The sequence below is a fragment of the Papaver somniferum genome, chromosome 4 (genome assembly GCF_003573695.1).
Source record: "Papaver somniferum cultivar HN1 chromosome 4, ASM357369v1, whole genome shotgun sequence".
In the NCBI taxonomy this organism is placed as follows: Eukaryota; Viridiplantae; Streptophyta; class Magnoliopsida; order Ranunculales; family Papaveraceae; genus Papaver; species Papaver somniferum.
The window spans coordinates 41,424,125-41,444,901 of NC_039361.1; the positions used below are offsets into that span (position 1 = coordinate 41,424,125).

The 20,777-nt window shown below is 36.9% G+C and overlaps 1 protein-coding gene and 1 pseudogene across 1 annotated transcript; both read right to left on the minus strand.

The window, feature by feature from the left end:
- Nucleotides 1-2,027: 2,027 nt before the first annotated feature.
- LOC113272408 lies at nucleotides 2,028-3,890 on the minus strand (annotated as a pseudogene).
- A 735-nt stretch (nucleotides 3,891-4,625) lies between these two features.
- LOC113272409 (sugar transport protein MST3-like) lies at nucleotides 4,626-10,471 on the minus strand. Its single transcript, XM_026522247.1, has 5 exons — nucleotides 10,463-10,471; nucleotides 10,096-10,296; nucleotides 9,831-9,981; nucleotides 6,490-7,547; nucleotides 4,626-6,380 (listed from the first exon to the last, which is right to left on the minus strand). Exons 1-5 carry the CDS (start codon nucleotides 10,469-10,471, stop codon nucleotides 5,916-5,918), a joined length of 1,884 nt encoding a protein of 627 aa, XP_026378032.1. The 3' UTR covers nucleotides 4,626-5,915.
- Between the last annotated feature and the right edge of the window lie 10,306 nt (nucleotides 10,472-20,777).

The window sequence follows — 20,777 nt, forward strand, 5'->3', positions numbered from 1 at the left end:
CACATGGATTTGTGTTTATTCAGAGACATTTAACAATCACAATGTTTCAACACAAAAATTGTGATGATTCAGATTTCACAAACATATTCGACTTACAGTGAATATGGACATTGTAGGAAGATTGTAATGGAGATTGTCGTGTCAATTAACATCCTCATTTAATAGCCGCCAGGTGGAATTCCTAGGATGCTGAAAGGTTGAATCCGTTGAGCTCTCTAAGAAAGCATGTTGAAACAAGCTTGGAAGTCGAAAAGTAAGAATGTTAAAACAAGCTTGGAAGTCGAAAAGTCTGCCGTGAGATACTTCCCACATCGCTAGTGTTTTTGATCCCACTTCATCTACAACTTCACCGTGCAGTTTATTTTTGTGCTCGGTTTCATGTTTCTGCGACGAACATTCTAAAAATTTTCTCCCAAAAAAGAAGTCCCGACGCGGGTTCATTCACAACGATATTATCGTTTGCTTGATGGAAAAAAGCTCTACAAAGTGTCTAGGATTGGGAAACTGTAAGAGGCATTTTCGAATATGATTTTTGAGTGAGGTATAGAGGTGTAGAATGTGTGAATTTGGAATTAGGGTTGAAAATTTCTAATCTCTGGATGATGAGAGTTTCTAGCCGTTCAGATATAGCCACCAGTGTTTGTTATGTACCCGCTTACGAATTAACAATACTTGTTAGCGGGTAAACTCATTCCGCGCGGTTTTATTTCACCCGCTGGCGGATTTTCTTGGTCCATGTAATTTTAAATCAAACACACGGTTTTTGTTTGTCGACAGTCAACGAACTCATAAATTTATTGGTTTTGTCAACTCGTTTTTCATGTTTTTGAGTCCATACTAAGAACAAAATAAACAAACTTCATGTTTGTTGAGTCCATACGAACTGTCCTCACGTGACACATGTGGTCACTAAATTCCAAGGTTACCGAGTACCAACACATTTGGTATTCCCTCGTGGAAATTGAGAACCCCCTTTAGCAATCTTGTTTATATAATCCATAACAATCTAGAGTCGTCCATTTACATAAACAATGTGTGGTACCAATTCTCATTCTGTAATGATTTTGAAAGAATAACCTCTCGTTTCTTCTCTCCCGCGGCCCCATTCAAGAAATTTTCTTCGTACTTGGTCATCTCTACCCCTCTCTCTCAAGGAAGACAATCCATCAGTTGAAGCTTCAAGTTCTCTAAATGTAAGTAAGTGGATGATGGAAACTCCAAGTTCTATTAACCCCCAAATTTATTGATACTTAAATTCTTTACCTTCAAGTGTTTATAGTTAAGTTGGATGATTTTGATTTCTGGGTTTTAGTTTTCATGCCGTATTTGTTAGTTAGTAATGGTAGCGGGAGTGGCAATGGTAAAACCAATTTTTCATAAGCTTTAAATTGTAAGTAATGCAAGTATGCAGCAGCCAATTTGCATTTCTCTAGAAGACTTTATATCTTAAGTTATCATTAGCAGATAAAGATTTGATCATTTAGTTGTAAAACCTTCAATTTTTCCTTGTGGGTTTGCTGCTGCTTCCCGGCGTTCTTTAGGCCCTTTTAGGTATTTTGATTGAATTTTGTCTTTTTAGTTGGTTTTTATGATCTCTCTTCACTGTAAGATAAAACAACACAAAATGAGAAATCGAATCATGGGAATGAAACAAAGAATGAGACTGAAATGATGCAATTATATTGGAGATGTCGATAATGTTTAAAACAATTTTTTTGCTTGATTGGATTTGTAGGGAAAGTAGCTTCTCGTTACACTTAATCAGTACAATCTCTGACAGCCATCAACTATGATACTTTACAGTTCATCTCATGGGACGTAACATGGATGACCAATACCTTGTCTTGAACGCTTACAATTTTTGTAGCATTTTTCCTGTGCACATAATGGAATCATATACATTTTTTCTGTACAACTTTCTACTTGACCATGTCGTCCTTGCGTGTATTACCAAATGTACATTTGGCGATATGGAACGAAAGCAGTTGAATTAACCAAAACCTGTACACAATAATGTAACATTCTGATCAATTATCTGAAACTTTTGTCGATGTGTGGTGGACACCAACAATAGCATCATCTGGAATGTATTTACCCCAGAACCAATGTTTTTCTATATATTGTTCATTTCCTCAATTGGTACATTCTTTGTCTCAGGCAAGAAGAAGAAAATGAAGAGAGTCATTATCAAGACGAAGCCTCCAAAGAAGAAGAATAGACCAAACTTCATGTGACAAAGCATGGTAAGGAATGCTTGGGCAATGATAAAGGTAAAGAACATGTTGACTGATACGTTGATGGCTTGTCCTGCTGATCTGATCTCTAGAGGGAAGATTTCACTTGGAACCAACCAACCCAAGGGTCCCCATGACCATGCAAATGCCGCAACATAAGCACAGATCAAGACCAATACTAGATATGAGCTGGACTTCGACATTGATCCAACCCCTTCTACACCGAATTTCATGCCTAGTATGACTCCTACTAAGATCTGCAGAGGTATTCATATATGCAATAACAAATTAGTATTATTTTTAACTTGAAACAAAGACACAAAATTTATTAGTGCTTTACAAACTTTGTTATTTTTTTACCTGGCAGATGAGCATCTGAATTCCACCTTCGAGGAATAACATTCTTCGTCCAACTCTATCAACTGTGCCAATAGAAACAAAAGTGGCAAACATATTGACGAGTCCAGTGATAACAGCAGACATAAGGGCTGCATCATCACCGAAGCCAATGGTCTTAAAGAGGAGTGGTGCATAAAACATGATGACGTTGATACCAGTGAACTGTTGAAAGAACGGAATCATAATGGACATGATAAGTTGAGGCCTGTATCTTGGTTGCAGTATGTTCCTCCATGGATGTGCAATCTTCTTTGCCGCTTCACTTGCCTCGATAAGGTCTTGAAATTCTTCTTCGACTTCTTGGTTTCCTCGGATTTTCTGCAACATAGTTGTAGCCTTCTCTTGATGACCTCTTTCGAGGAGTGAATTCGGGGTGTCCGGAAGAAAAATGGCACCAACAGTCATTATGATGGCTGGTACAGCTGCCAGAGCCAATGAAACTCTCCATCCATATCCACCCTTAATCTTGGCTGTACCGTAGTTCACCAGATTTGCTGCTAATATTCCAATTGCGATAGCTAATTGAAATCCCATGTTGAGGGCTCCTCTCAGTTTTGCAGGAGCCATTTCAGACAGATAAACTGGAACAGACTGGTTAGCGTACCCTACACCTATACCGAGTAATATTCGGCCGAGGATGAGCATCGTGACATTCGTGGCAGCACCGTTAAAGGCCGAGCCAATTAAAAATATAATCCCTCCTGCAAGCATTGAAACTTTTCTCCCAAATATTCTTGTTGTTACTGAGGCCGCAAATGAAGCAACTAAAGCAGCGATGTACAAAGAAGATGTGAAGCTTGTTAACAGCTGACTATCAAATTTGCAGTACTGATTTGTTTTACCGGTATCATCTTGCATTTTTTTGTATACTGAAGGAAAGAACTTTTCCAGAAACACATCCATGGATGTTACTCCTCCTGAAATTCCCAAGTCATAACCGAAGATGAGACCACCAGTTGCGGCCACCAGACAAGTCATGAGCACAAACATGGTAATCTTTCCACCATAATCCTTCGTATCTGCTTGAATTGCTAGACCTCCTGCCATTTTACTGTGATTTAATTATAAAAACACTCTTTTTCTTTTCTCTCACAACCAAACTTTTAAAGGAAAAATATCTTGGTAATCAGTAGTTTAATAATTTTTCTGAAACACCCAAGATATCCTTCAATGATTAGAATTGAAGATGAAAATGAGGATGAGGTTTTGAATCTTCTTATGCTGGTTATATATCATTAAAATGTAAATGTCATCTAAATTTAGTCCTTGTTTAGCTGTTGTTTTTGTCCATAACTAAAGTTTTACTGAAAATAGCCATTGCCATTATCAATAAATGCTTATCCATTTTCTTTACGATTACTCATGGATCACTAGTTTTTAATTCCTAAACGCTATCTTTACTTAAATTGTTTAGTTGCATAAGTGGATTTACAGATCTATCTTTTTATCCCACAGGCCACAGCTGTATGCCTTCTCTCTATTACAAGATAAAGGATAACTTAAATAGTTACTTACAATCTAATGATAAGCAAACTGAAAGAGATTTATTAGCCGAAGATGCCAACTCATGCTGGTCTGGTTGGATGATAAGCAAACTAAATTAAAATATGTTGTTTGTTGGATAATTATTCTGAAAATACTAAAAATAGAATAATTTTTCTTAAGTGTTAAAACCTCATGATCAGTTCATGTGAACCAGCCTAAAAACTAATTAATAAAAAAAAAATCATGGCAATTTTACTAAGAACATGTGACTAAACAAGAACTATGAAGAAAAAAAAAACGATGATGGTGTTTATGGATGACCTGTTGGACATATCCATAGACTTGTCCATAAATTCTATTTCTTAATCTACTATCAGTGTTATCTGTAAGACTTACTAGCATACTAGCTTTAAAAAGTATACATCCTGTTCTGTGACAAGACAATACTTTCTTAGAGGAAATAAAACTGTCATAATAAGCAAAAAAGGAAGTGAGAAATGAGTAGGACATATATACACACTTTAACACCGTGGATAAAATCAGAGGTTTTAAGGGCCAATAAGTGAGATGAGGAAGCTTCAACACATAGGATGTAGAGATACGAAGGTGTGTGGTCTGCTTGTCTTTGCCTGCTTTCAGGTGTAAAGTGGTCATAGAGGGCACCATGTAGCATGATAAAAAGATACAGTAGAAAGTAGTTACTTATTGTTTGACACCATTTGGCATTAAAGACTAGTCTAGCCATGGATTTGTAAGAAATGATAACTCCTGCTTATCAAAAATCTTAGTTTAAGAGCAGCAAGGTTGATCTCATGGGCTAACATGACACAATCAGATATATATTTGTCTCTGGGACAAACACGCTTTGATTTAAGAAAATCAACTTATCCATCCAAGGCTTAATTTGGGTGGCTAAAGTCTTAGAGATTACTTTATAATTAAAATAAGCTACACAGAACAATAGGTCTGAACTGGTGTACCATATTAGACATGCACACTTTGGAGATAAGAGTTTTATGTCTGTATGTTGAATTCACATTCGATTCTGTGTACACTGATGTCTGCGTAAACAACCAAGTTTTGTAGGTGAATGTAACTGTGTAAGTACTAGTTGTATGCTTGACTTCACATAGGTGTTTGGTTGTTGACTTTCCACCAAATGAAAATCAATCAGTAGGGGGTTATGTCATAAATGTGAAAATGGTCTTCATAGGAAATAAACTCGAAAGGCCCTGAACAGAAGTTATGCTACGTTTCTTCTGTATGAACTTTTTAGGAACAACCATAAATCTATGACATGAACGTCAATAACTGGTGGGATTTAGGAATTCAAACCCAAGCCTTAAAATTATGTCATATCACCATGGGAATTATTATGGTTTGGGTAGAGTTATTGGAATTTTGAACTGAAATCGACAAGTCAACGTACATGATGTAATGATAATTGGTCAGTTGCATTTGAAAGAAAAGTAGCTACTCGTTGTATTCAGTTGATAAAATCTTTGACAACAATTAAGTCTGAGATGATGTCCAACTAAACTTATGAGAATAAAAAAATACAAATCAACAGAATGTACATCTCGTGTGGCCTGACATAGATAGCCGATACCTAGTCCTGACCGCTCAGATCTTTTATATTGCTTTCAACTGCACTATTTTTTTGTCTATTCAAGTTTCAACTTCTATGTACAGTCAATTGCTTGCAAGAACTGCTATTGCCAGAGCTAGACTTGAAAATATGGAACCAAAGCAGTTGAATCCACCAAAAGCACGTAGGTTGACATTGCGATACTATGATCAGTGATCGGAAACCTTAGTGGATGTGTGGTGGACACCAATGATAGCATCATCTGGGATGTATTTACCCCAGAACCAATGTTTTTTCCATATGTTATTCATTTCTTCAATTGGTACATTCTTCGTCTCAGGCAACAAGAAGAAAATGAAGAGAGTCATTATCAAGACGAAGCCGCCAAAGAAGAAGAATAAACCAAACTTCATGTGACAAAGCATGGTAAGGAATACTTGGGCAATGATAAAGGTAAAGAACATGTTGACTGATACGTTGATGGCTTGTCCTGCTGATCTGATCTCTAGAGGGAAAATTTCACTTGGAACCAACCAACCCAAGGGTCCCCATGACCATGCAAATGCCGCAACATAAGCACAGATCAAGACCAATACTAGATAGGAGCTCGACTTGGACATGGATCCAACACCTTCTACACCAAATTTCATGCCGAGTATGACTCCTACTAAGATCTGCAGAGGTACTTAACAAATTAGCATTGTATTTGTATGATACCTGTAACTTGAAAGAAAAAAAAGACATGGAATTTATTACAGCTTTACAAATTTTGTGTGTTTTTACCTGGCAGATGAGCATCTGAATTCCACCTTCAAGGAATAACATTCTTCGACCAACTCTATCAACTGTGCCAATAGAAACAAAAGTGGCAAACATATTGACGAGTCCAGTGATAACAGCAGACATAAGGGCTGCATCATCACCTAAGCCTATAGTCTTAAAGAGGACTGGTGCATAAAACATGATGACGTTAATACCGGTGAACTGTTGGAAGAATGGAATCATAATGGACATGATAAGCTGAGGCCTGTATCTTGGCTGCAATATGTTCCTCCATGGATGTTCAATCTTCTTTGCTGCCTCGCTTGCCTCAATAAGGTCTTGATATTCTTCTTCGACCTCTTGGTTTCCTCGGATTTTCTGCAACATAGTTTTAGCCTTCTCTTGATGACCTCTTTCAAGGAGTGAATTTGGGGTGTCCGGAAGGAAAATGGCACCAACAGTCATTATGATTGCTGGTACAGCTGCCAGAGCCAATGAAACTCTCCATCCATATCCACCCTTGATCTTGGCTGTACCGTAGTTCACTAGGTTTGCTGCCAATATTCCAATTGTGATAGCTAACTGAAATCCCATGTTGAGGGCCCCTCTCAGTTTTGCAGGTGCCATCTCGGACAGATAAACTGGAACAGACTGGTTGGCATAACCTACACCTATACCGAGTAATGTTCGTCCGAGGATGAGCATTGTGACATTTGTGGCAGCACCGTTTAAGGCCGAACCAATTAAGAATATAATCCCTCCTGTAAGCATTGAAACTTTTCTTCCAAATATTCTTGTTGTTATAGAGGCAGCAAATGAAGCAACCAAAGCCGCAATGTACAGAGAAGAAGTAAAGCTTGTTAACAACTGACTATCAAATTTGCAGTATTGGTTTGTTCTACCGGTATCATCTTGCATCTTTTTGTATACTGAAGGAAATAACTTCTCCAGAAAAACATCCATGGACGTCACTCCTCCTGAAATTCCCAAGTCATAACCGAAGATGAGACCACCGGTTGCGGCCACTAGACAAGTCATAAGCACAAACATGGTAATCTTCCCACCATAATCCTTTGTATCTGCTTGAATATACCTCCAGCCATTTCATTGCAATTTATAAAAATTGAAGGAGAATTTGCTTTTTTTCCACAACCAAACTTATACGGAAAAAAATCTTGGTAAGCAGCAGCTTAGTAATTCTGCTGAGACACCTAAAATATTCCTTCAATGATTAACTGTGAAAATGAAAACGAGAATGAGATTTTAATGCCTCATATGCTGTTTATATATCATGAAAATGTCATCTAAAATTAGTCTTTGTTTAGTTGCTGTTTTTGTTCATAACTGAACTTTTACTGAAAATAGCCATGACCATTTTGATCAAAGCTTATCCATTTTCTGAGGACTACTCTTGGATCACTAGTTTTTAACCCCTAAACTCTATGTTCACCTAAAATGTTTAGTTGTATAAGTGGATTTACAGATATATCTTTTTATCCTACAGCTGTATGCCTTCTCTCTTTTACAAGATAATGAAAACTTAATTAGTTATTCAGAATCTAATGATAAGCAAGCTGAAAGAGATTTAGTAGCCCAAGATGCCAACACATTCGCTATGTCATTGATTTCAAAATATAGGGACAAATCACACCATAGGAAAGTATATACATTTATTCCTGATAAAATGTTAAAAATAAAAAATATATATATTTTTTTAAATATGGAATCATTGTAGTTAAATTGTTAATTATCATTTGGTACCATTAGGTATTAAAGCCTAGTATAGCCATGGCTTCTGTAAGACATGACACATCTTATTATAAGCCTTGGAGAGCTTAGACATGTCAAGTTTGATGATAGCAATGTTGATTACCAAACAGCATGCCCTAGCTCATGAGTCAACATGGCAAGATCAGATACTTATCTTTTCGGGACAAACATACTTTAATTTAGATACTCAATTTATCCATACAAGGCTTAATTCTGTCAGCTAAAGTCTTAGAGATGGCTTTAGAAGTGAAGTTCCACAAAACCGTAGGTCTGAACTGGTGTACCATGTCTATCAGTCATTTGCATTCTGGAGATAAGAATCATAGTTATACGGTTGAGTCACGGTAGGATGTAAATATATTACTTTGTATTTGCTGAAATCAGTTGTAAAACTGGTTCATTTCCATTTTTTTATATCATATTATTGATATGTTAATTCACATTTGATTCTGCGTATATTGATGTTTAAGGAAACAACCAAGTTCTGTAAGTGAGTATTTTAGTTGTATACTGGACTTAGACATAGATGTTGGTTCTTAGTTTTCCACCAAATCACATTCAGTATAAGCATTGGTATTATTTAAGAGTTAACTTCGGTTCTTAGTTTTCCACCAAATCACATTCAGTATAAGCATTGGTATTTGGTATTATTTAAGAGTTAACTTCATGATGTGAAAATGATCTTTATAGGAAATAAACTCAACAGGCATGAACAGGCGTTATGCTACATATGCAGAGGAAGATCTCTACATTTCTTCTATAAGAATCTTTTAGGAACAACCTTAAATCCAAATTGTGAATGTCATTAAGTGGTGGGTTCTAGAAATTTAAAAACAACCCTTAAAAATCTGTTATGTCACCACGGGTTTATTACAGTTTGTGTGGAGTTACTGGAATTTGGAACAGTAATGGACAAGTAAGCTTGCATGATGTAAAAAAAGTAGCTAGTTGGATTTGCAGGAAAAGTAGCTACTCGTTGTATTCAATCAATCTATGATTACAATTAAGTTGGAGAATTGTTCATCTCATCTTATCAAAAGAGAAAAAACAACAGATAATACTTCTCCTGAGGCCTGACATCGACAGACAATACCTAGTCTTGACCGCTCAGAGTTTTTACATTCCTTTCCAGTGCACTCTTTTTTCTCTAGTCAAATTACAACTTTATGTGTTGTCAATTGCTTACAATAACTGCTATTGCCAGATGTAGACTTGAAAATCTGGAACTGAAGCAGTTGAATCAGCCAAAAACACGTACGAAGACAATGAATATTATGTTCAGTAAGTAGAAACCTTCGTGGATGTATGGTGGACACCGATGATAGCATCATCTGGAATGTATTTGCCCCAGAACCAATGCTTTTTCCATATATTGTTCATTTCTTCAATTGGTACATTCTTTGTCTCAGGAAGGAAGAAGAAAATGAAGAGAGTCATTATCAAGGCGAAACCGCCAAAGAAGAAGAATAAACCAAACTTCATGTGACAAAGCAGGGTAAGAAATGCTTGGGCAATGATAAAGGTAAAGAACATGTTGACTGATACGTTGATGGCTTGTCCTGCTGATCTTATCTCTAGAGGGAAGATCTCACTTGGAACCAACCAACCCAAGGGTCCCCATGACCATGCAAACGCCGCAACATAAGCACAGATCAAAACCAGTACTAGATATGAGCTCGACTTCGACATGGATCCAACACCTTCTACTCCAAATTTCATGCCGAGTATGACTCCTACTAGGATCTGCAAAGGTATTCATATATGCAATAACAAATTAGTCTTATATTTGTATAACACCTGTAACTTAAAAAGAAACATGGAATATATTAGTACTTTACAAAATTTGTGTATTTTTACCTGGCAGATAAGCATCTGAATTCCACCTTCGAGGAATAACATTCTTCGACCTACTCTATCGACTGTGCAAATATAGACGAAAGTGGCAAACATATTGACGAGTCCAGTGATGACAGCAGACATAAGAGCTGCATCATCACCGAAGCCTATAGTCTTAAAGAGGACTGGTGCGTAAAACATGATGACGTTGATACCAGTGAACTGTTGGAAGAACGGAATCATAATGGACATTATAAGTTGAGGCCTGTATCTTGGCTGCAATATGTTCCTCCATGGATGTTCAATCTTCTTTGCTGCTTCACTTGAACTCTGAACCCTCTAATTGGTTAAGAGGTGTTCAAATGGTTTTATAAATTGTCTAGATTACCTTCCCCATGTTTTAACCTAAATCAAAGCTAAATTGAAAATCTGTTTTCTTTCTTCTCTTCTCCTCCCATCAACCGTAACCTCCATAAAAATTCAAAATTTCGTCGTCTTCGATTAATCAGCTATTCGAAAATTAATCAAGTATAATAACTTATATGAGGTATGTTATGAAAAACCCAGTTAGGGTTTAGTTTATTTTGTTCGATTTAAGTTTAATTTCTATCAGAAATTAAGGTTTTAGGTGAAAATTGAAATTCAAATTTCTGGGTTTATGTGAGTTACGGTTGTTTTAACTCTATTACGAACCGTAACTGGAGAATTTGATGTTGTTACGGTTGGTAATAGTTCAATTACCAACCGTATGTTCTTATATCTGAGAATTTTCTTCAGTTACGGTTGGTAACCATTTTTATTTATCAATCGTAACTCAGTTACGGTTGGTATCGAGCATTTGGTTACCAACCGTAACTGATTTACGGTTGGTATTGAGCATTTGGTTACCAACCGTAACTGAGTTACGGTTCGTATCGAGCATTTAGTTACCAACCGTAACTGGTTTTACAATTGGGTTTTCCCCAAATTTAACTAGTTACGGTTGGTAGGTCATCTTTTACGAACCGTAACTATGAATTACGGTTGGTTACGAGCAAAATGCCAACCGTAATTAGCTCTGAAAATGTAAGAAATTGAATTTTTTTACGTATTTGAGCAACAAAAATCTAGTTGGGACTAATTTAGAAGTATAGCTGGTCATTTTCAGGCATTGGGTTTTCACTTTGTTGGTTAATTTCTTCAATTGGTTGAGATTAACCTTCACCTTGGGTTAAAACTTCTCTACCATCTCCATTTTTTTTTTTTTGAACTCTAAACTCTAAAATCTAATTTTGTTTTGATTATGAGTTAATATAAGTGAAATTAATCATTAACATTAAACTTGATTATCATCACTAAACTAGGTTATCAATTATGGAGGTTAATTTGTCATTTCCAGCTTATTTTTTATAAGGGACACCTTAAATGATCATGTAATGATCCTTTTTGTCCTATTAAAATGCCGTCCCTTTAATAAACCATGCCGCCGCCCCTATAACGGGTTACATGCAAATAGGTTATTTGCTGGACCGAAAGTATGTAATATGCATTCTCTGGTACTTGAATGGTGCCATGTAGATTTCTGCGTTCTGTGTTTTAGCTTCTGTTATGCTTGGTTCTGGTTTCTTATATAATTCACTGTCTTACATAAAGAAAGCTGTGCCAGGATGGCACATACAACTTAAGCATTCAGATAATTGAAATGAACCGTTTCTTGGGGACCAGCCTTTTTTCGTGGGGACCATTGTTTTATAAGGCCACCTACCTTACAATGGTAAGGGGTGTCCTAAAGTCGCGAGATTACCAATTTACCCCTTAGCCTATTAACCCTACCTTAATAATAACCTAACCTAATTTAAAAAAAAAAAACTGTCGCACGCTCTTTCTCTTTGGGAGAAAACAGTTCTCCTCTTCTTCTTCATTTCAACATCGTCTTCATCGATTAATCGTCGATTCATAAAATTTTCATTGTCGATTAATCAATCAAGTATAAGAATGGTTCTTCGAAAGAAAATCCCAAGACTCCCAGGAACAAGTCCCCCATTAGGACATCTAGCAAAGCTCCCAAGTGAAATTGAGGAAGTAGTGGAACCAGAAGTTAGAGGCATTATCGAGTATCAAAGACGCAAGCAGAACCCTGATTCTGCCATGGGACCATCCGGAGGTATTTTATAAAAAACCCATTCATTTTAATTTGATTTTGATTGCTTCAATTGAATAGAAATCATCAAAATATGGTTCATATGGAAGTTACAGTGCCTTGTTCGGTTAGAACGCGTTTCACAAAAACCCTAGTTTATTAACCGAACTTCCTGAAAGGAAAAACACGAAGAAAAGTTCGGTTCCATAGGATTTAAAATCGGGTTACCGAATTGAGAGTTCAGTTGGTTCGCAAAATTTTTTAAAACTACATTGTAACCGAACTCTACCCACTGAACCAAAAAAAATAAATTCCAATGTGGCCGAACTGTTCTATTTTTCCCACTATGTTGAGTTCTCATATAACCGAACTTTTCCAACTCTGTTCGTTTGGTTCGCATAAATTCTTAAAACTATGTAGTAACCACACTCAACCCATATTACAAAAAAAATCCAATGTAACCGAACTCTTTACTAAGTACACATATGTGTGGAGTTCGGTTTGTTCGCAAAAAAATTGACAAACCGAACTCTAACCTAATTACACTTATGTGGAGTTCGGTTTGTTCGCAAAAAAGATGGACTAACCGAACTCTTCCCTGGAACACAATTTTTTTTTAGAGTTGGCTTATTTTTCGTGAGTTTTTCCTACTAACCAAACCTTACGCTGAGAACCCTTATGTTGCATCTTATTCAGTCAATCATTTACCGGTTAAGCTAATATCTTTTGTTTTCTTGATTAGTCGGAAAGGCAAAAAATCAAACCAACCTTCTGGAAGATCTGAGAACTCCCACGCCTCGAGGGAAAGTACAATGTGGTGCCGTTAAGCGTGGAACCAAAAATGCTAAGTATGGAGGTGGGTCATTACCGGGTGTTGTCATCCAAGATGCTGTCAATAGAGATAATGTTGACAATCTAATCCAACAAGTTAATGAAGATATTGTGGAAGAGATGGGCAATCAAGAACATAATCTAGGTGGAGAAGAGGAACCAGCTGAAGAAGAAGAAGGAAATGAGGATGACAATGATGACGGTGAAGAAGATGAGGAAGATGAAGATAAGGATGGAGATAATGAAGATGACGAATCAGAGGAGGACGCGGATGAAGAGGAAGAGGAACAAGTAGAAATAGTTAAAAAAAACCCTAAAAAGACGCCTAAAAAGCCTTGTGTTAGATATGCATACATTCCTGATGACGATATGTGTTTGCCGCCAAAGAACCCAACTTATGGTACTCCAAGAGATGGAGGGGAGGTATTGTTTGGCTACAAAAACTAATGGATGCCAAGATCTTTGCGACAAAGGTATTGAATCTTAACCATCAATATTTCTCAGTCATTTTTTTATATTTTGACATATATTTTTCTATATATATCAAGAATACAAAGCATAGTTGGATAACTTAGCCTATGTAAAGAGTGGTCAATATTTGTCCTCACAAAAGATAAATCTATGGATGTAATCGCTTGTCATAACTGATGGTTGTGATTGTAATTAGAAATGCATCTAATTGGATAAAATTTACCATGTCAGTAATATTTCATTAACTCTTCATAAAGAAAATAAATGTCAAATTAAAAATGATAATAAATTAATTATTTTTTTGGATATTGGTAATAAATATATTTTTCTTAACTAATATTTAGGATCAGTTTGGTATTACAGTGAGTTCTACAAAAGCGCTTTTTCGATGTACGTTAACTGTGCTGAGCTATGTAAAAAAGTAATTGAACGTTTGCAAAATATAAGCTAATAAAGCTAAAACTGATTTAAAAAGCCATCAAATTGTGTTTGAGAAAATATCAGGTTCAACTATCATTGTAGCAAATGACAAAAAAAGACATATCTCTGAAAATTATTTTATTTTGTTTTACCGTTTTTAAAAATAAGTAAATTTTTTACTATTAGACATATATGTAAGGTATTATTTTTCTTAACGACTTTTTTAAAAATCAATAGTTATTTAATATTTATTTTTGATAAATTAAAGAATCTTTCACTAAAATTATATGATATAAAATATAGTTTGAAAATGAAAAATAATTATCTTTACTGGATAAAATATAACGAATAAAAATTGGTAATATTTTGATTTAGGGATGGTTTTTATCAGTTACAAAAAAGAATTGGGATAGAAAAGAAAAACAAATTTGAAATTAGAGTTGGACTATATCTTTTGCAAGCTCCTTCTGCACAACTTTTAAAAGTTGATAGGGTTTAAAAGTGTTTTACATAAAAAACACTTTACATAAAAAGCACTCGTATGAAAAAATATTGCTATAAATATGTGTTCAAAGTACTTTTCTTGAAAAAAAAAGCAATACCAAACTCAGTCAGACTAGCTAACAATTGTATTAGTGGACCATAGAGTTGGTGGCAAGTATTAGTGCCCAATGAGTAATTTCACATCATTTCATGAATTTCTTAATGATTGATTTAACGTTATTTTTATTCAATGATGATGTATACATTTTTTTTATTATTATTATAATATATTTTTATTAGGTTAAGTAGTTAACATTTGACTTACTAACTAATATCATGGTTTCGTTATTTTTATGCAACGAATAACCTCACATTTAGTGTCGTAGAATGCAATAGCTTGACCCTTTGTCATTTGGCCATTGTGGTTATCTGACAGTGTGGGGTTTCCATGGTCGCCGCTGCGGTCATTCAGAGGCAGCTTCCCAGGAGGTCACCCATCCCAGGATTACTCTCTCCCGAGCATGCTTAACTATAGACCTTTTTGCCAACTCTGAAGCCAATTATGCTGAAACGGTCTGGGTGTTAGGAAAGAAAAAACCTATATTCTATTCGACGAGTCCTACCTGCCGAGTCAGAGTACTATAATACCACCATCTTAATTGGAGCCGTCCTCGGCTCCAAGATATGATCGATCCTAGACTTTGGCGTTCTTTGTCGCTCATGAGACCCTTACCTGACACAACAGACCCGTCCAACATACTCTTTCACCCTCGACAGGTAACCCATGGTCGGCTCTGATACCATATGTAATGACATGATCCTCCGCCAATATTGTCCCCACTTAGTCACTACGATTATCCGACGGTGTGGGGTTTTCAGCTGACACTGATGCGGTCATTCATCAACAGTTTCCGGGGAACTAACCCATCCATGGATTACTTGATAGACTCATTTATGTGTCTAATTTATCTCAATTGTGTATATTGTTAGTGCCCATTGTTGTACTTATTTTGGTTTTTAATCTCTTTGTAGGTGTTTTTGGATAAATAAGGCTTTGCGGCAAAAATTGGCTAAAAATGTGGCCCTTGGATTGCCGTCGATAGTGTACCGGAAATGCCCCAGAAGTGTACCGGAAATACCCCGGAGGAACCCTGAAAAAGTGCGGAAAACATCCCAGAAGAATTGCTAAAGGCACCCCTAATTTGGATAAGGGGCACCCCATTTCAGAGCATGTACTAAAGGGACACCGGAACTGGATAGGGGGAGGTCATCTTCAAAATTCAAAACAGAAATTGGCGGGAAAAAAAGGCAGCAGCGACAACAGTTTTTGAGCAGAGATTTGAGCGACTTAGGAGGAGATTCAATGCGCATATTTGGTACATACAGACTCTAGAAGACATAACAGGCCTAATGCAATCGTCTAGACCCATCCAATTGGGCTGGATAAGTCGGAATAATTGATCAAAGTCCCAACAGGATACGGCTTCTCTGTTTAGGGTTTGGGATTGGTCAGAGAGATTTATGGGATTTTCTTGCGTGGGATATACTTCAAATAAGTTGAGTCCAAGTCCTAGAAGATATTTGAGACGAGAGAATAGCTAAAAACAGGGTGGAACGCAACAAAGAAGAGGATTATTCTTCAAACTGCCCGTAGAGAATAATGGAGATTTTCAACGAGTATCAAGGTGATTCAAAGCCTATAAATAGTTGGGTTTAAGTCAGAGAAAGTTTTAGAAACCCTTAGGAGAGAGTTGGTAGTTCACGAGAGACGAGAAGAAGAAGTTACATGAGATATTGTTGTTGTTGTTGCTGCTGCTCGAGGAGGAAGAAGAAGACGAAGAACAGACTCGCAGAGTCCGTCGTTCTTCGACAGTCTTAAAAGCGGAAACAAGTATCGTTCTTATACAGCAGTTTCCTTATATCGTTTATTTTCAGCCCTTACCATTTTGTAATAGTGACGTTGTAACACTTTTACAGCGTTACAAACTTCAATTCTAAATTATTTTCATCAATAAAAACACCTATTTAGCCATGAACACATCTTGTGAGTATGTTTTTGGGATGAGGAGCTAAACCCATTAGCTGAGACGACGGAGGAAGCCATTGGTCCATATTGATTGGTATAATTCTAATTTTATTATTTATTTGCAATATCATTATTTGATTATTTGCATGGAATTGAATTTGAAATATTAGTTTTTATTGAATAGTTGTGAATTATTTTGATGAAGCATGCTGGGTTTTAAAAACTTTTGATGTTTTATACTTTGTGATTACAATTATTACTTCAAAAATATATTTGAGGCAAATATTAGAATTATTTTTAAAGATAGAATTGCATGAATATTATTTAGAGTTTACTATTTAATTGGTCAATGGTGGAATCCTAGTCTTGGTATTTTCTCTAAAGGTTTGAACTATTTTATTTATTTGCCTGTTTAATTTAAATCTAGAAAAATTGTTTTCTTCACAAGTCTGAAAAGACCCCTTTTTACCACTATTACAACAACTTTTGGAAAACCATCAAATTTTTGGCGCCGCCGACGCGGATTTGTGTTTAGGTAGCATTTTTTTTAGATTTTTTATTTTTATTTTTATTATTATTTTTGTTCTTCTTTACGTTTTAGGGTTTTTTTTGTTTCCTTGCAGATTTTTGAAGATTGGAGCGAAAGACAATTTTGCCAAAGCTTGTGGTGATTTACTTAAAGTTTGGGAGCGAAAAGAAAAGCTAAAGGAGCGAAAGAAGAAGATTTTCTTTATTTTGTAAAAGAGAGAAAAAAAAGAGAGATTTTTTTTTTTTAAGGCTTTCATTTTTGTTTTTGCACTTTATTTTTGGACTCTGGACTGTGAACTTTGGGACTTTATTTTTATTTTATTTTTATACCCTACGGAAGGGTACCCTTAAATACAAACTGTGTGCAGGGAAGGACGACGATTACGATATCGTCTCGGCCCCTCGGGTTCGCACATGACATAGGAGTCGTGGCCCGAGTCGACTTCAACGGTTCATCGCCCATCTGGTACGAGAGGTAAGTCCAATCGAAACACTCGCGAATCCCCTGCAAGCGAGTTACTGTATTCCTTAAGGTGATAATTGATTGAGGACGAACCAGACTGTCTTTATTTTCCTAGTAAAGGGCAAGGCCTGCCTAAACAAGATAAGGGTTCGGATTTCATCGCTGCTCCCTTCTTGCCCGCCTTAGGAAAACGAAACCTAAAGCGAACCTAAGCCTAAAATTTGGACTAGAAAGAGACCTATAGGGTATCGAGCTTAACAGGACAATCATTCGAAAAATATTGGTTACTCTTTTAAGCACACCTCGAAGTTCTTGACGGTTTCTGCGAGTTGAATGCGTGACTGCGCCGCATTGGATCGGTAAGGTTTTGGGTATCAAAGCTCCACCGAGCTTCCCTCGCCTCTATTCAACTTACTTTAACTCGGATTGATTCCAGAGGGGTTTGCTTAAATTGTAACGAATTCCCTTTCGAAGGATTAGAAGCTGGTCTAGAAAAAATCTAAGTGGATCCATCATGCTTGTTGTTTGCTAGAAATCTTTAGGTTTGCTGTGGTAAAGTCGAGTCAGCCTGCTGTGTGATTGTTAGAACCTTCCTGTTAGGATTTTTATTTCTTTTTGAATTCTTTTTAGTGTATGCCCGATTTTGTTAATAGGGCTTGGAAAAGAGATACTCTAGGTCGATTGATTAGCGAAAAACCTAGTAGTTCTTCTGATTTAAGCAGGGAGCTCGAAGATTCTTCTTTTGAGAGCCCTGTTTTTGGAAACTTCAGTTTTGAGAATTTATCTCTGAGTGATAAAAGTACCCCTAGTACTCCAGTTGTGCCAACGATGGCAACTTTGAAAGATTACATGTTCCCAACTAGGACCAACCGAGCTTCATGCATTAAATTTCCAGCCACTACGGCTAATTTTGAGATAAAACCTAGTATTCTTCAGATGATCCCTATATTCTTAGGAAAAGATGATGAGAACCCTTATTTCCATATTAGGGACTTTGAGGAAATTTGTGGAACAATTAGGATAAAGGACCTTACCGATGAAGTCTTGAAACTTAAGATGTTTCCCTTTTCTTTGAGAGATAAAGCCAAGACCTGGATGAACAACCTACCGTCTGAATCCATAGAAACATGGCAGGAAATTATCGCTGCCTTCTATATGAAATTCTACCCTAAGCATAAAACTGCAGCTGTTAGGCAGAACATTAGTACTAGTGTGCAACAAGAGGGAGAGTCTCTTTATAGATTTTTAGAGCGATTCAATGATCTCCTATCTCAGTGTCCTCACCATGGATTTGATAATATGAAACTGTAAGATTATTTATGATGGTTTAGACTATTCGACCAAAGCCATGGTTGAGTCTATGTGCGCTGGTGAGTTCACTAGTAAAAATGCTGATGATGCTTTTACCTTCTTAGGAGCTATCGCTGAAAAATCCCAACAGTGGGAATCTTGTGTTGAACCCCCTAAAAGACTCTTGGTCAATAGAAGTAGCACCAATATGGTAGATACGAGTTTTGCGTCAGATGCTAAGTTTGCTGCTTTGTCCAGAAGGTTAGAAGCTTTGGAAATGGGTCAGTCTAAAAATAGGTCCCTTGTTGAACCTAATAGAGCCTCTCAAGTCTCTAGTTGTGGAATAGAGCCCGATAACTCATTTGGGAAGGTCAGGTTAGTGAAGAACAAGCCCATGCTGTCTATAACAATGCTAGGTTTGAAAACCGTCAGAAGTTTGACCCTACTCAGAGACCTACAACCCTGGTTGGAGAAACCATCCTAATTTCTCTTGGTCTAAGGGCCAGAATCAAGGCCAGTCTAGTAATTCTCAGCCTCCCCCAGGTTTTGGTTATACTAAGAACTCTTCAGGTCAGACCCAGAACCCATCTGAGAATAGAATAGCTAGCTTAGAGGAAACCCTTAGTATATTAAGGAAGAGCCAGGAGATGCTATCACAAAGCCAGGAAATGTTAGTAAAAAGCCAGGGTAATTTTCAAGAGGAAACCAAACAGAATTTTAAGAATAGTGCCCAGTCTTTTGCTAAATTAGAGCTTCAAGTCGGCCAAATAGCTAAGTTTATCAATGAGAGAGAAGAAGGAAGGTTCCCTAGTCATACTGATCCTAACCCTAGAGGAGAGAAATCGTACAATCATGTGAATGTTACAACCCTAGGAGTGGAAAGAAAGTTGAACAAGGTCGCCATGCCTGAAGTGAACATGCTGTAGTTCACCCTTGAGCCAGAAAATGAGGAGACTGATAGAGTCTCCAAAGAGACCAATGAGGGTCTGTTGAGCGATTTGTTCCCAGAGCCCCATTCCCACACTGCTAGTTCCGACTAAGAGGGAGTCCAACTTTAATGATATATTGGAGGTTTTTAAGCAGGTTAATATCAACCTTCCATTATTAGATGCAATTAGGCAGATTCCCTCTTATGCCAAGTTCCTTAAGGACTTGTGTACGCGAAAGCGTAAGCTCAGTGTCCAGAAGAAAGCCTTCATAGCTAGTCATGTGAGTTCTATTATTCAGAATACCACTACTCCTAAGTATAAAGACCCAGGGTCCCCTACCATTGCTTGTACAATAGGTAAGTACCGTGTTGAGAAAGCTTTGCTTGACTTAGGAGCCAGTGTGAATTTACTTCCATATCATGTGTACCTTAAGCTAGGACTTGGTGAGATGAAACCTACCAGATGACACTTCAGTTAGCTGATAGGTCCGTTAAAATTCCTCGTGGTGTGATCGAGGATGTTCTCATAGAGGTTGACAAGTTTATTTATCCAGTGGATTTTGTTATCCTAGATACCCAACCTGTCCCTGACCCAGAGAACCAAATACCAGTGATTTTAGGTCCCGTTTTTAGCTACATCCAATGCGATCATTAACTGTCGAAATGGTATTATGAATTTGTCTTTTGGTAATATGACTATTGAGCTGAACATTTTTAATATTAGTAAGCTACCCTCTGAACTAGATGACTCGAATATAGAAGAGGTGAACATGATAGGAACATTAGTCGAGGAGTCATTACCAAACACTTTGTTAGAAGATCCATTAGAGCCTAGCTCACTTTGGGATTGATTTTGATGATAATAATGTGATTAATGAGGTGAATGCTTTGTTAGATTCAACCCCTTTGTTAGATACTAGTAATGGATGGAAACCTAAGTTCGAACCACTACCAGTTTCTAAGTCTACCCTAGTTCCTTCTTTAGAAGAGCCTCCTAAGTTGGACCTAAAACCATTGCCAGATACCCTGAAGTATGTGTTTTTAGGCCCGTCTGAGACTTTACCTGTGATTGTTTCTTCCGACTTGGATAGAGATCAGGAAAGTAGGCTAGTAACCGTCCTTCAAAACAACAAGGAAGCTTTAG

Coding starts and splice junctions, on each gene's coding strand:
- LOC113272409 (XM_026522247.1), bottom strand. Junction 9,982..10,095: donor TTCAGATGCTTATCTGCCAG/GTAAAAATACAC, acceptor ATACCTTTGCAG/ATCCTAGTAGGAGTCATACT. Junction 7,548..9,830: donor CTTGGGTTGGTTGGTTCCAA/GTGAGATCTTCC, acceptor ATATTCAAGCAG/ATACAAAGGATTATGGTGGG.